The 13102-nt window shown below is 40.3% G+C and overlaps 1 protein-coding gene across 3 annotated transcripts; it reads right to left on the reverse strand.

Annotated features, from left to right (window-relative positions):
• Window positions 1-5373: 5373 nt before the first annotated feature.
• LOC149924914 (uncharacterized) lies at window positions 5374-12001 on the reverse strand. Of its 3 annotated transcripts, XM_090160669.1 has the most exons (14): window positions 11889-12001; window positions 11070-11783; window positions 10914-11007; window positions 10726-10854; window positions 10421-10660; window positions 10254-10356; window positions 10115-10177; window positions 9957-10049; window positions 9305-9447; window positions 8886-9244; window positions 8719-8820; window positions 8570-8649; window positions 6437-8098; window positions 5374-6346 (listed from the first exon to the last, which is right to left on the reverse strand). In XM_090160669.1, the coding sequence occupies exons 1-14, from the start codon at window positions 11906-11908 to the stop codon at window positions 5439-5441; spliced, it is 4710 nt and encodes a 1569-aa protein (XP_090016795.1). In that variant the 5' UTR covers window positions 11909-12001; the 3' UTR covers window positions 5374-5438. The 3 variants fall into 3 exon arrangements, with proteins under 3 accessions (XP_090016795.1, XP_090016794.1, XP_090016793.1); XM_090160668.1 differs by having other exon boundaries at window positions 5374-8095; XM_090160667.1 differs by having other exon boundaries at window positions 5374-8098; window positions 11889-12000.
• Window positions 12002-13102: the final 1101 nt, after the last annotated feature.

The raw sequence follows: 13102 nt of genomic DNA on the forward strand, positions 1-13102 counted from the left end.
TTTTGTCAGAAGGCGCTTCCACCGATCGTGAAAAAGCCCGGCTTATATCGGTAATTACCAAAGAGTCTGGTGCATGGCTAAACGCCCTTCCATCGCCGTCCTTGGGCACCCATTTAGACGATGACTCTTTTCGTATTGCCATCGGCCTTCGGTTAGGCGCCCGCATCTGTGTTCCGCACTCTTGCAACTGCGGAATCATGGTTGATTCCTGGGGCACCCACGGACTGAGTTGCAAGAAAAGCTCCGGCCGGCTCTCCCGACACGGTGCCGTCAACGACATCCTGCGACGCGCCTTAGTATCTGCAGGTGTACCGTCTGTTCTCGAGCCACCTGGGTTGTCCCGCGATGACGGAAAACGCCCAGACGGAATGTCCCTTGTTCAATGGTCCGGCGGAAAATCGTTGGTGTGGGATTTCACCTGCACAGAACCTCTAGCGCCTTCGTATTTGTCCTCATCTTCATCAGCCCCTCTCTGGGCCGCTACCCAGGCTGAAAGGAAGAAGCGCGAAAAGTACTCGGGCCTAGAGAATCGTTTCGTGTTTAAGGCTGTGGCTATTGAGACTCTCGGGTCGTTCGGGCGCGAAGGTTTGTCCTTGGTCCATGCCATAGGCCGAAGGATTCGGGAAGTAACGGGAGAACCGCGTTCGCCAGAATATCTGCTGCAACACATCGCGATCGCGGTCCAACGAGGGAATGCAGCTTCGGTGCTGAACACTTTTTCGCCAGGTTCTTCCTTAGAGGAATGCCTATTCTTCTTATAAATAGTTGTAAATATTTGTTCATAGTTGTATATTCTTATGTAAATAATTTTTTCGTTATCAAAATGTAAGTATCGTTCAGACTTTAAAGTCGTGAATGACCGAGGCGAATAACAATAAATATTAGATCACCCAGGAAAAAGTAAGATTCTAACAGGAAGAGTTCCGGAACTAGAAGAGATCCCAAAACCAGGCCGGACTTAGGCCGCGATATCCCAAGAACGTAGTCCCCGATGTCCCAATAAAAGATGCATAATGCACAATCTAAAAGAGGCGAAAGGCCCATCGCGTTTAATTTGAAATGAATCCCTAAATCCAAGAACGTTTTCCCCGGTGTGGAAAAAACTATCAGCAGATCGAGTCAACCAAAGGCACCCCTCCAATCCAAAAGTCGTCGAAGTATCATCCCACTGGCAAAGGACATTCCTGGGTTCCATTCCCCTTCTTTAGAAGCAAGTGTGCGTGTGTCTTGCGTAATCCGGAAGCTCCCGTCATCCGGAATCCCGTAAATCGAAGAGCAGCCACAAAGAAATAAAGTTGTCCACGTCGCTTTGCAGTAACCCGATATTCGAGACATCAAGAAACAGAGCCAGCGAATAGAAAACAACATCCCCTGACAGCGAAAATCGTAACGTTGAAAATTTCCTTGAAAACCCCCCCTTATTATCCCCTGAAACGAAAAAACTACGTTTAAGAATATACGCTAATCCCCGACAGGTTAAAAGAATGAGTCTAGAGCCCCTAAAACCCTGTGAAATCAATACTCCCTAATAATTCGTTCAATACTAAGTTAGTGTTCTGCCAATATCCTGTCCCGAGAACGAGAAAAGCCCCGTGTCGAGAGTCCCGAACAATACCCCTTTATTCCAACCAGTATAAAAGCCAAACCCCCAACCCCAAAAGTATCTTAACAGATTTGTTTTCCTCGCCACGTTAGTATAATTTTGAGCTCTCCCAGATAAAAAGTATTAATCTTAAATTTAAGCGCCTAACGCCAGTTATTTCTTTTTTTATTATTAATCGCCCCCCAGTTTAAGTATATAACCATTACCATGGCAACCAAGTATCCCGAGGATACACCAGATTTGTGTAAGAAATCCCCTTTTTAATTTAACTTTTTCGCTTATATTGTGTATTATTATTTTTTATCTGTCAATAAAAGCATTTCAATCGAGAATTTCATTGAGTATCCTAACCACTGTCCGCTATCATCTTCTTTCTTTTACTTATTGCCATCAACGCACTGCTACGTATCGTAAATAATAATCGATATAGGCGCGGGAGCGAAGGTCGTAATAAATATTTTGAATGATATCAGTTAATCACTAAGCCTAACTATTGTTCCCAATGGTTTTGCATTATAATGAGTTTTCAAGGTATTAAAACTATTTTTAATTGTAGTTTAAACTTTAGTTTTGTTAAATAACCATATTTTTTGGTTATTTTATCTAAATCTAGTTCAAGTATTAATTATAAATATAAATTTTTTACTTAATAATTTATAAATAAAACTGTAAAGTACTAAAGTTTATATTTTCTCACAAACTCCATTGAATTATTTATTGGAAGGTTCAACGACTAATGACTGATGCTGACGAAGGAAACGATGATGCTATTTTCTTGTTAAATCTAGTTTGCAACTACAACAAAAACGCCCTACATTAAATGAAGTTTCCGTTAGGCAATGCGTTACATGGGACATTTCTTCTCCAAAAGGTTACAACTACCCTAGACGTTACAGCATCCTATCTTTGCCATCCAAGAATACTCTCAAAAGATACGTCGGAGGTGTTATGAAACTAATTGTAATAAAATGAAAATTAAACCAAAATTGCTCAATAATTTATTTCCATACAATCTTTATTTTACGCTTCGTCATAAGTCTTATCAACTTTCGATTCCATTCGACTTGTATTAACATAATTTGAAATGCAATTAATTTTTGGCCTATGCTAAATGGTACACGCTATCTACTTAAAAGAAAATTATTACAATTACATAATACGTACGAGGGCGAGGTGCTTGTTTGTGATGGAGCACAGATTCGTGTACAGCAGGGAGATCCCCGCAGTGCCGAGTCACACCTGCGAGCCTTGCTGTTGGATGGACTGCTTGGACTGCTCGACAGCCGGAGGCCTAGACAGGGCGACATTGATGCCTTTGGCCCAGTTTTCAGGAAGAAGCGCCAGGCGGACTTCTTGCGCCGGAAGTTCAATTGTGAAGGAGCTGGACGACTGTTGCGGACCATTAACCACCGCAGAGACAGAGAGCGGATGTAGGCCAAGTTTGTGCAAGTGATCCTCGACCTGGGAGGCCTTGGCAGCTACGTGAGCCTTCGAGACGATAAGTGATTTTGTGAGTTTGGCGGTGAGATGGGACCAAGCTGGGTCATCGTTTGTGCCCCAACTATCTACTGGACGGTTGGCCTTGTCTTTGACACTGGGCGAGACAACGATTCCAGTAGGCTAGTGGATCTTTTCTAGGATAGTGCCCTCGTCCTTCGGGTTGACCTCGAGAAACGCGGTTTGGAAATCGTGCTTCCGTAGGGTAAGTATTCGGACGCCGGATGGAGTGACGCCCAGACTCTGAACGTAGGAGTCCAGGACAGAATTGGTAACAGCTGGGTGAAGGCGAGAGATGTATATCTTCTTAGTGGCTTCAGCGGCAAGGAGGCCGCCTGCCAGCTCTCCTGTTGCCTGACCAGTGACGACACTGCCACGGGGTTTAGTAATTTTACGGCGGCGCTTGGGGGCCCTGTCACCGGCTTGGCTTCCTTAACCTGTACATGGGACTCCTTTCGAGGACCCGATTGAGGAAGGTGACGAACATGAGAGGGCTGCTCCCGAGAATAAATTATTCCGCGAAATATTTAGCTTCAAAAAATCTCGAAACGCGTTTAAACTGTTCATTAATAATTAACTTAAATATGGTATAAGTAATTTATCTCTAAATTTTATATTTTCTAAATAAGTAACGAAATACCAAAAATTCGTAATCTTTCCCCTAACATTTTAGTGTAAATTTTAGTCCACATTTTTCCCGCGACGCTGTTTTAGCGCTGGCGACTCCGCCCTTTCACTGTTGCGGTTTTAGAGCGATTGTCCGGGCCGCTATCGGAGCGAGCAAAACGCACGCGGAGCGAGCACGTGCTGGGGGCCGTGGTCGGGGGTAACCATAGATATAAGAAATGTATATAATTATATACGTGTCCTATATCTATGGGGGTAACATGAATTTTCACCAAGGGAAAAGTTACGCTGGGCTTCCGTTTTGCTATGGCAACCGAAAATGTTTTTGACAACTTAAAATGAAAAACTCTACATTTAAAAAAGCATGGGAACTAAAAATTGAGAAAAGTTCATTGAATTTGATAAATAAAGGAATATTTGCAAATTTTACCTAAATAGGGTATTGTAAAATAATTTTTTTTGTAAATCGACAAAAATTAGCTAAATTGACCAAAATAGGCAAAATTGCGTTAAAAGACCAAAATTGGGTAAAATTACCTAAAATGTTTAAAATTGGATAAAATCGGGTTTAACCAACTAATATCGTCTAAAATGGGGTAAAATGCTAAAATTTGAGTAAAATAATCAAAATTCGTCCAAAAGGAAAAAATTGAGTAAAATTGTGTTAAAACAACTAATATCGGCTACAATTGGGTAAAATTATAAAATTACAGAGAAAATCCCATGCTTTTTTAAATGTAGATTTTTTCATTTTAAGTTGTCAAAAACATTTTCGGTTGCCATAGCAAAACGGAAGCCCAGCGTAACTTTTCCCTTGGTGAAAATTCATGTTACCCCAAGGTCTACATACCCCCGAGTTTCATCAAAATCGGTGATTTACACCTCGGGTACACTCCTCGTTAGTACAATTTAGCATTCCGGGGATTCTCTTTTCCAATAGCCAAGTAGTTTAGCAGTGGTTTTTTAATAACAGAGTATAGTTTAGCACTTGGGTTGTATTTTTTTGAGATAATAGTATAGTTTAGCATTTTGGTTTTCTATTTTTAGGAGCATAGCACAGTTTAACATTTTATGTCTTCCCTTTTTATAAGGGCATGGCAAAGTTTAACATTTTATGTCTTCCCTTTTTATAATGGCATGGCAAAGTTTAGCATTTTAGTCAAACATTTCTTATGGGAATAGCATTTTAAACCCTGGTCTCAAGAAAGGCATTATCTGGCTTCGCTAAAAGGTGTACCACTATGGCAAAAAACACCACCTAGCACAATAGCCAGGACCCAACCAAACTATAACCACATGACTACAGAAATAACGCTTGAAATCAACTTATGCTAAGTTCATCATTGCGATGGGGGTTGAAGGAGAAAACCAATAATCAACGTTAGGGGTTAATCACTTCTTAAAAATATATGTACACAGATTACAGGCATATCAAACGGTATACAGCCTTTTGTTATGCTAAATCCGTAATCCAGGCTTGTAAAGTTGTACACAGATTACGAAGTGTTCAGCCCTTCGAAACAACGAGAACTCGGTGTAGAAATCTGCTGCTTGAGGTACGAACTGCCCACCTTAGAACCCAATGAGGTATGAACTACCCACCTTAGCATGAAGGGTATAGAATTAATTACAACAACATATGTAAAAAACTTTACTTCTCATTTTATAGTTACATGTTTACACAAATATTGAAATTAAAAAAATCGATAAATTATCTACGTCGTCTGTCATCGGAAGACGTTCGTATACGGTTTCTGTCCATAGAACTTGATCGTTTTCTTGCTTTCGTTGGGGAATCATTCCTTCTAGAATAATTTCTGCGTGGTGATCGGCTTGCCCTTCGCGTCTTAAAGTTGGGTGAAGGGCTACGTCGTGGTGATGTACGATAACTCCTGGGAAGTTTAGGGCTAGCCCTTCTTAGTGCCTTCACAGGTGAAATGCTAGATTGCGATTTTTCTCTTTGTGGTGATGGACTGCTGGAGCTACTACTGCTACTACTGCCACTGCCACTGCCATCACTGCTCGAAGAACTGCTTGAACGTCGCCTCACTGGCGAATTAACTTTCCTACTAGATGAGTTGTCCATCTGTCTTCTTATAGGAGATTGTCTAGCTCTGAGTACAGGCGAATAATTGACGGGTCTTCTTGTTGGGGACCTACTATTTCTTTCAGGAGCTTGAAGTCTATTTGATCTCATCCTTGGTGGTGATGTACTGTCTTTCCTAATAATTGGTGATGACGAGGATTTTCGTTTTCGATTCGGAGATGGGCTTGATTTTCTTTTATGAAACGATGATGGACTCGTTTTTTTCCTGACCTCAGGCGATTGGGTTTCATTTCTTCTACTATTTAGTGATGGACTCTGCCTTCTTCTGTTGGGTGATCTGCTACTTAGAGAAGGACTTGCTTTTCTCAGTCGAGACGGTGATGCATTAGTCGGCGGCGATCTGCTAGGCTTCTTTCTTACGCTAGATCTAAGTCTCGACTGGGGTGACGTGCTAGGTCTTTTTGACGCGGGAGACAGGCTTGGCTTTCTTCTCGATTGTGGTGATGGACTTCGTCTTCTTCTACTCAGCGGCGACGGGATTCGTCTCTTTCTGCCTGGAGGCGACGGACTAGGTCTCTTTCTGCCTGGAGGCGACGGACTAGGTCTCTTTCTGCCTGGAGGCGACGGACTAGGTCTCTTCCTGGCCGGGGGCGACGGGCTAGGTCTTTTCCTGGCCGGGGGCGACGGGCTAGGTCTTTTCCTGGCCGGGGGCGACGGGCTAGGTCTTTTCCTGGCCGGGGGCGACGGGCTAGGTCTTTTCCTGGCCGGGGGCGACGGGCTAGGTCTTTTCCTGGCCGGGGGCGACGGGCTAGGTCTTTTCCTGGCCGGGGGCGACGGGCTAGGTCTTTTCCTGGCCGGGGGCGACGGGCTAGGTCTTTTCCTGGCCGGGGGCGACGGGCTAGGTCTTTTCCTGGCCGGGGGCGACGGGCTAGGTCTTTTCCTGGCCGGAGGCGACGGGCTAGGTCTTTTCCTGGCCGGAGGCGACGGGCTAGGTCTCTTTCTGGTCGGAGGCGACGGGCTAGGTCTCTTTCTGGTCGGAGGCGACGGGCTAGGTCTCTTCCTTGACTGAGGAGAAGGGCTACGTCTTCTTCTTTGCGATGGTGACACGCCTGGTCTCTTTCTGACTGGTGGCGATATGCTAGGTCTCCTTCTTGGTGCCAACGGTGACCTATCATTCCTTAGTTTTCCTTCTGGTGATCTACTAAGTCTCTTTCGAATTGGAGACGTACTTGACTTTCTCCTGTGAGCTGGTGGTACATTAAACCGTTTTCTTGAGCTAGGTGATATACTAGGCCTCTTATTACCTGGAGATGGTTTGCCAATCTGCCTACTATTTGGTGAATCATGGTGTCTTCCTCGACCAGGTGGACTTGACCTTTTCCTTTGTACTGGTGAAGGACTCTGCCTTTTTCTCATTGGTGATATACTACCAATAACATGTGCTGGAGATTTACTAGCCTTCCTCCTTTGAGTTGGTGATGAACTTGGTCTTTTTCTAAATGGAGAGCCACTTGACCTCCTAACAGGAGAATTGCTTTGTCTCCCTCTAAGTGGTGGGGGGCTAGCTTTCCTTCTAGGAAGATTCACAGCAGTGTGCCTTTTCGGTGAGGAACTAGACCTCTTTCTACGAGGGGAGAGACTGGGCCTCCTTCTCACTGGTGACGGGGAAGCCCTTCGTTGCCTTCTTGCTGGTGATTGACTGGATTGTTGTCCATGTGGCGATTTGAAGTTTCTTCCTAAAGGTGCATGATTATTAAATCTTTGTCCAACTGGAGAGGTGTTAGCCTTCCTCCCCAGCGGTGATTTACTTGATCTCATTCGTAATCTAGATTGGTTTGGATCATTCTGAAAGTTGTTCTTTCTATGATGACCATCATCAAAACTGTTTAGTTGACTTCTATTAATAATGGGTGATACTTGCGATGGAACTGTCTCCAGTGAAGAAGAATGTTTTCTATTTTGGGGATTTTGACGTATTTCAGCCCGGGAAATATGAGATCTCATTCCTCTATTTTCCACTTCATCGTCAGATGATTCACTGTCTACTGTTATGCTCTCTTTACTTTTCCCCTTTTTCTTTAATTTTTCACTGGCTTTAGAAGTTGAGTTACTCCTAGCATTGCGTTTTGATAATCTATTTTCCTTATCATCATTTTTGGATTTTTTGCTCTTCTTGGACTTTTTGCGTTTTTTTGACTTGCGGGACTTCTTTTTCTTGTGTTTCTTGTCTTTTTCAGAATCTTCCGACTTTGAACCGGAGCTGGAAGAATCGCCAGAGCTTGATTCTGAACTGGAATCTGCTGCTGCTGCTTCAGCTTGAGCTGCTATTTGGGTGGTAGTGGTAATGAATTAAAGAATTAAATTGGGATATGTTATTACATGTTAAGGGTTAGATTTAGTAAGTATAAGAAAAAAGTTAAGATTAATTTATTTTTATGAGATTATGACCAAAATTACTGAAAATGTATTACAGGGTTGCCACATTATTCTCAGATTCAAATTCCCTGACTATTCCGTTTCCCCTGACCTTTTAATGCCAAAATTAGGCAGCTTTTAACTTTTACATTTATTAGAAGTTAATAAATTTAATAAACTTAGATTTCAGTACAAATGTTATTTCAACGTTAAAAAACCTTTCAAGGATCTAAACAATAATAACAGAATTTGAAATTACCTTAAAAAAGTGTCAAGATAAATCTGATTTCCCTGACTTTTAACAAATTCTTAAAATTCCCGAACCTTTAAGGACCATTTTTAAATTCCTTGACGTGTGGCAACCCTGTATTAGTTTTAACCTTGATTTGCAGCTACTGCAGCTATTCCAGGTAGAATACTTGTTTTGGGCATTATTTTTAAGTGTTCTCTTAAGTCATCACTGAAATAATAGAAATCAAATCAGTTAAATTATATTTAATTTTATACGGAATATATAAGGGAAACTTACGTCAGTCCACCTAAGCCTATCGATGTGAAGAAGTTGATAGCAAATCTTGTATTTCTGGGGTTATCACGAGGGAATAGACCATCAAAAGCCTCTTGAAGTGTTCTATATAAAGAATGTTATTAAATATAAACTTGATTTATTTAAATAATACTCCAACTTATACGTACACATCTTTCACTCTTTCATTCAATTTGGGTAAACCCATATATTCACAAAGCTCTTGAAAAAGAATTTTGATGAATATTCTGCTGGAAGAGGTTGTATCATCTTCATTCAATCTTATGCAAGATAGAACTAGCCATGATATGGCATCAGTGTACAGTAGGTGTGAGAAAAACTTGGCCACATTTCGAAGTTTGTTAGTTTCAAATCTATGAGTAGTATCGTAAGCATTCGCGAAAATTTGCTGGAACGGTTCCACATAAACTTTATTCATTTGACAAAATCTTTGTGCTAAAAGACCGAAGAATTTTTCGTAGGTTCGTTGCTGAGCGCAACAGTCCAATATCATGTGGCACAGTTCAACCTAAAAAGATTTAAAGTTTAATTCACATTCGTAAAGAGCAAGATATAATGGTGATCATACAATTTGCCCAGGTTTAAGTTCTAGTTTCAAAAGTTTATGAGCGCATTCTTCAAAGTCCAAACTGGACTGGATTGTCAAGTAAATCGTTCTACGAAGAGAGATCAGGTTTGTCTCCGTGTTATCTATAATCTCTTGCTCATTTTCTAGAAAAACCAGTCACATGTTAAAAACTGCGTCAGAAGTTTATAATAAACATCTTTGGGTGTATTATGAAAGATCCAATACCAGTTATATTAATAATAACTGAGTTTTACTATACACTATAAATCCAAAGCTCTAACGATAGGATCAGCACCAGAAGAAAAGGACTCATCAAAATAAAAGCAGTGCTTTTCTTTTGGTGCAGTGGCAACATCTTCCGTAGCAGAAGGGACACGCTCAATTACCAATGCCAAATTGAACATTTTTATTACAGTTAGAAAAACATAATATTAAAACTTTTAATGTACATAATTATAATTGTTTTTATCACAAGGTAAAAGTTTTAAAGCACTTTTAAAAATTGAAAATGATGAATAGACAGCAAGATTATAGTGCAATAAATAGTTCTGCTGTTACTGAATTTGACTAAGCTTTCATTCTACCCTCAAAAACGGATTATAATAAGACTTCTGCCACATTAAATTAATTTTGGAGCTAAGAGTAAACTAACCAGCATTCTCAGCATCTTCATCCTCATCTTCCTCTTCTCCACTGCCAGATTCCTCTGCTCCGGATTCATCTGATCCACTGTCATCGAGAATTTCTGTAAATAAATTATTTGAGTTTTTGTTTGTTAATGCCTTTGAACCGACTGTTAAAAAGACGAACCTTTAGCGAGAGATTTGTATTTTTCCTCATTAGCTTCATACTCTGGATCAAACTTGAAAACATCTGTAGGAATACTTTGTTGAAGATCATAACTTCGTAATAAAGAAAAAAAATTAAATTTAGTTTGACTAATTCATACTTAATTGATCTTCTGAAATTGTCGCTTCTTCTAAAGTAATCAAGTGAGTAAATTGCTCGGTTTCATCTACAATATCTAGCTCAGCAACCAGTGATGGAAAGTCCTGAAAGTTCAGTGAAATTAAGTAAAAAATTATGAAAATTATAGAACACTGAAAAAAGACAAACCTTAAATCCATCTTTTCTAACAGCAAACATAACTTCTATCATGTATTGCACTCTTTTATCTAATTGACCTTCATGAAGAATGCTTCTGAGTCTTTCAAAAATTGCGTGTATTCCTTTAGGGGATACTTCAGTCAGCTTCATGCCACATTCCTTTAGAAATCCAATGGCAACCTCAACCGCATCATCACTCGGGTTTTCTAGCAAAAGTGTTAATACTTCCAGGGCCACAACCTCATGTGCCTGTTCAGAAATTAACGTAAATTAACATACAGGATTTCATTAAGAGTCGTTTCATTGTTATATACCACTTGCTGGTTGACCAAATGAGCTATGAAACGGGTAGAAGTCATACAAATTTGCTTATCATTTCTTTTGTATCCTTTACGAAATTGGATAATTAGTCTTTTTAGAATAAGTTCTCCTGTTAAAGGAAACTGAAAAACAGAAGTATTATAATTTAGCCACACAAATTGGAAATTTCAAAATAACTCACCCTAGAATTTATGACTGAAACTACACTAGCATAAACATGAGAGAAAGTTGGAGAGAATGATTGCGCTTGCATCAAATCTCTAGCCAATACACCCCTGAAAAATAAATGAAATCATGCCATAAGCTGAAACCAACAAGTCTTTAATTACTATCTTACCGTCCACGAATTAAATTTTCTCTTATTAATTCTCCTACAATGATCTTTATGTTGGAAGAGCTTACTTTGTTAATAAGTCCATGCATACTCTTTTTTAAGGCTTCCCAAGCAATTCGTTGGTACTCGATGCTAGACTTATCCGTAATTTGAGCTTGCATTTGTCTAAGTTTCGCGGGAGGGATATAAGCACCACCCGTTCGTGATGTTAGCAGGTCAAAATTTTTCTTTCTAACAGCTAATGTTGAAGGTTCTTCACTTTTATCATTTCCTTTTTCTTGATCAATTCTTCTTTTTCTCGAATCTTCGTAGTTATTTTCAGATCTTTCTCGGTCAGAGTTGTACCTGCGACTACCTCTATCTCTTTGATTTCTCCTTTCCCTAGAGTTTGGCCTAGTTGGTCTAAAAGAATCTCTGTTTCGTCTAGGTGATGAAGACCTTTTTCTTTGCCTGTCCCTTGAATGGGACCTAGATCTTCGTCGCTCCGGTTTGGTTTTATCTCCATCATGTGACACGTCTTTTGATGTCTTTGGTGAAGTTGTGGAGGTCACTGAATCATTCTTTTCTATAGGTGGTGTAAAATCTTTACGGATACGTTTTACTGATGTTTCTGGAGAATTAGATTGAATTTTTCTTTTGGACCCAAGTTCTTTTTCTTTATCCGACTTATCATTATCTGATGAAGTTGAAGAATCACTAACTTCTCCATCAGAATTACTAAAAGCAATCCCCATAATGAAATAAATCAAAATTCATTGAATTACAATTTACCAAGGCTTAATAATAAAACACATTGCATAATAGTTCGAAAAGAAAATTTACCTCTCTTCCTTTTCACCCATTTCAGTATTTGAATTTTTTTATATCTTATTTGCGTTTGATATATTGTTTTAATTAAAATCTTTATGAATAGTTTCTACTGAAAAATTTTAAACTTTGGCTACGAACCTAAACTTCTGATAATCCGATTCGTTCCAGCCAAGGACTAATTAATACTTGGACGTTCAGTTAAGGAGGTGGTACTTCCTCCAGGCTTCATCCTCCCTGGTTCAGTGGGTGCGTTCAACCAAAGATAATTTAAACTCGTACCCTAGATTCGAACATGGAGAAAGAAGGGAAGGAGGTGTTTTGAAAAGGGAAACTCTCCCAGGCTCGTGATGTGAGCCTCCCACAAACGGGAGAATGGGGAGGGTTGAAAACGTGGGGAGCGCATCCTGGTAAAATCTCAACAGGCGGCCGATTTCGTCAGCTCGCGCCATCTAGTGCATCTAGCTGGAATTGTAAAACAAAAAATCGAGTGTAAACAAACATGGAGGATCGCGTAGTAGGATTTTATTAGGTATAATTTAATTAAAATATCTTTATAATGGGAAAATATTGTGTGTATAGAAGATGTAGGAATTACAAAACCGCTCATCAATCTCAAAGTCAGGAAATAAAATATTATCCTGTACCTAAACCAAAGAAAAACTTTGAAAAATGTATGTTATGGGTTAAAGCGATTAACAGAGTGGATATAAACACTCATTACGATGTTCTATCTTTCGTTGCATTGCTTTAGTATTTTTCTTACGAATACCAATTTTGAAATAATTTTGATCATTTGGCTCCATCGTTGTTATTATTTTAAAACGCGCTTTGTTTAGAAACCGAGGAGTCCGAGGACCGCGTGGAAAAAGCGTTAACACGAAATTAAAAAAAAAATTCGTTAAATAATTCTTCGGTAGGTGAAGAGAGGGCGCGAACAAATGTTTTCAATATGCTCACGTGATTTATTTTTACCAGGCTTCCCTCTTTTTTTTATCCCCCTGCTCTCCCTTCTTTCTCCATGATTCGAAATCACTCTTTCGCGCGTTGCCGATAGCGTTTACCCACTTCCCGCCGGAACTCAGAAAAAAATCGCTCCGTGGTTTGCGCCTTACCGCAACCACAGCCAACTTCGATCACGCGCTGCCTTGCTATGTAGGCAGCGCGTGATCGAAGTTGGCCGTGCCGCAACCAATGGAGCCCGATTTTTCTGAGGTCACGTGCCGGAA

The sequence above is a fragment of the Leiobunum rupestre genome, chromosome 10 (genome assembly GCF_980474605.1).
Source record: "Leiobunum rupestre chromosome 10, qqLeiRupe1.1.hap1, whole genome shotgun sequence".
NCBI lineage: Eukaryota > Metazoa > Arthropoda > Arachnida > Opiliones > Sclerosomatidae > Leiobunum > Leiobunum rupestre.

What these genes read in the sequence shown, in the direction of transcription:
- LOC149924914 (XM_090160667.1), bottom strand. Translation starts at nt 11,908, where the DNA reads ATGGGTGAAAAGGAAGAGAG. An exon ending in ATGGGTGAAAAGGAAGAGAG is followed by an intron (nt 11,784 to 11,888) that starts GTAAATTTTCTT and finishes GATTGCTTTTAG; the next exon opens with TAATTCTGATGGAGAAGTTA. An exon ending in ATAGGCTTAGGTGGACTGAC is followed by an intron (nt 8,650 to 8,718) that starts GTAAGTTTCCCT and finishes CTATTATTTCAG; the next exon opens with TGATGACTTAAGAGAACACT.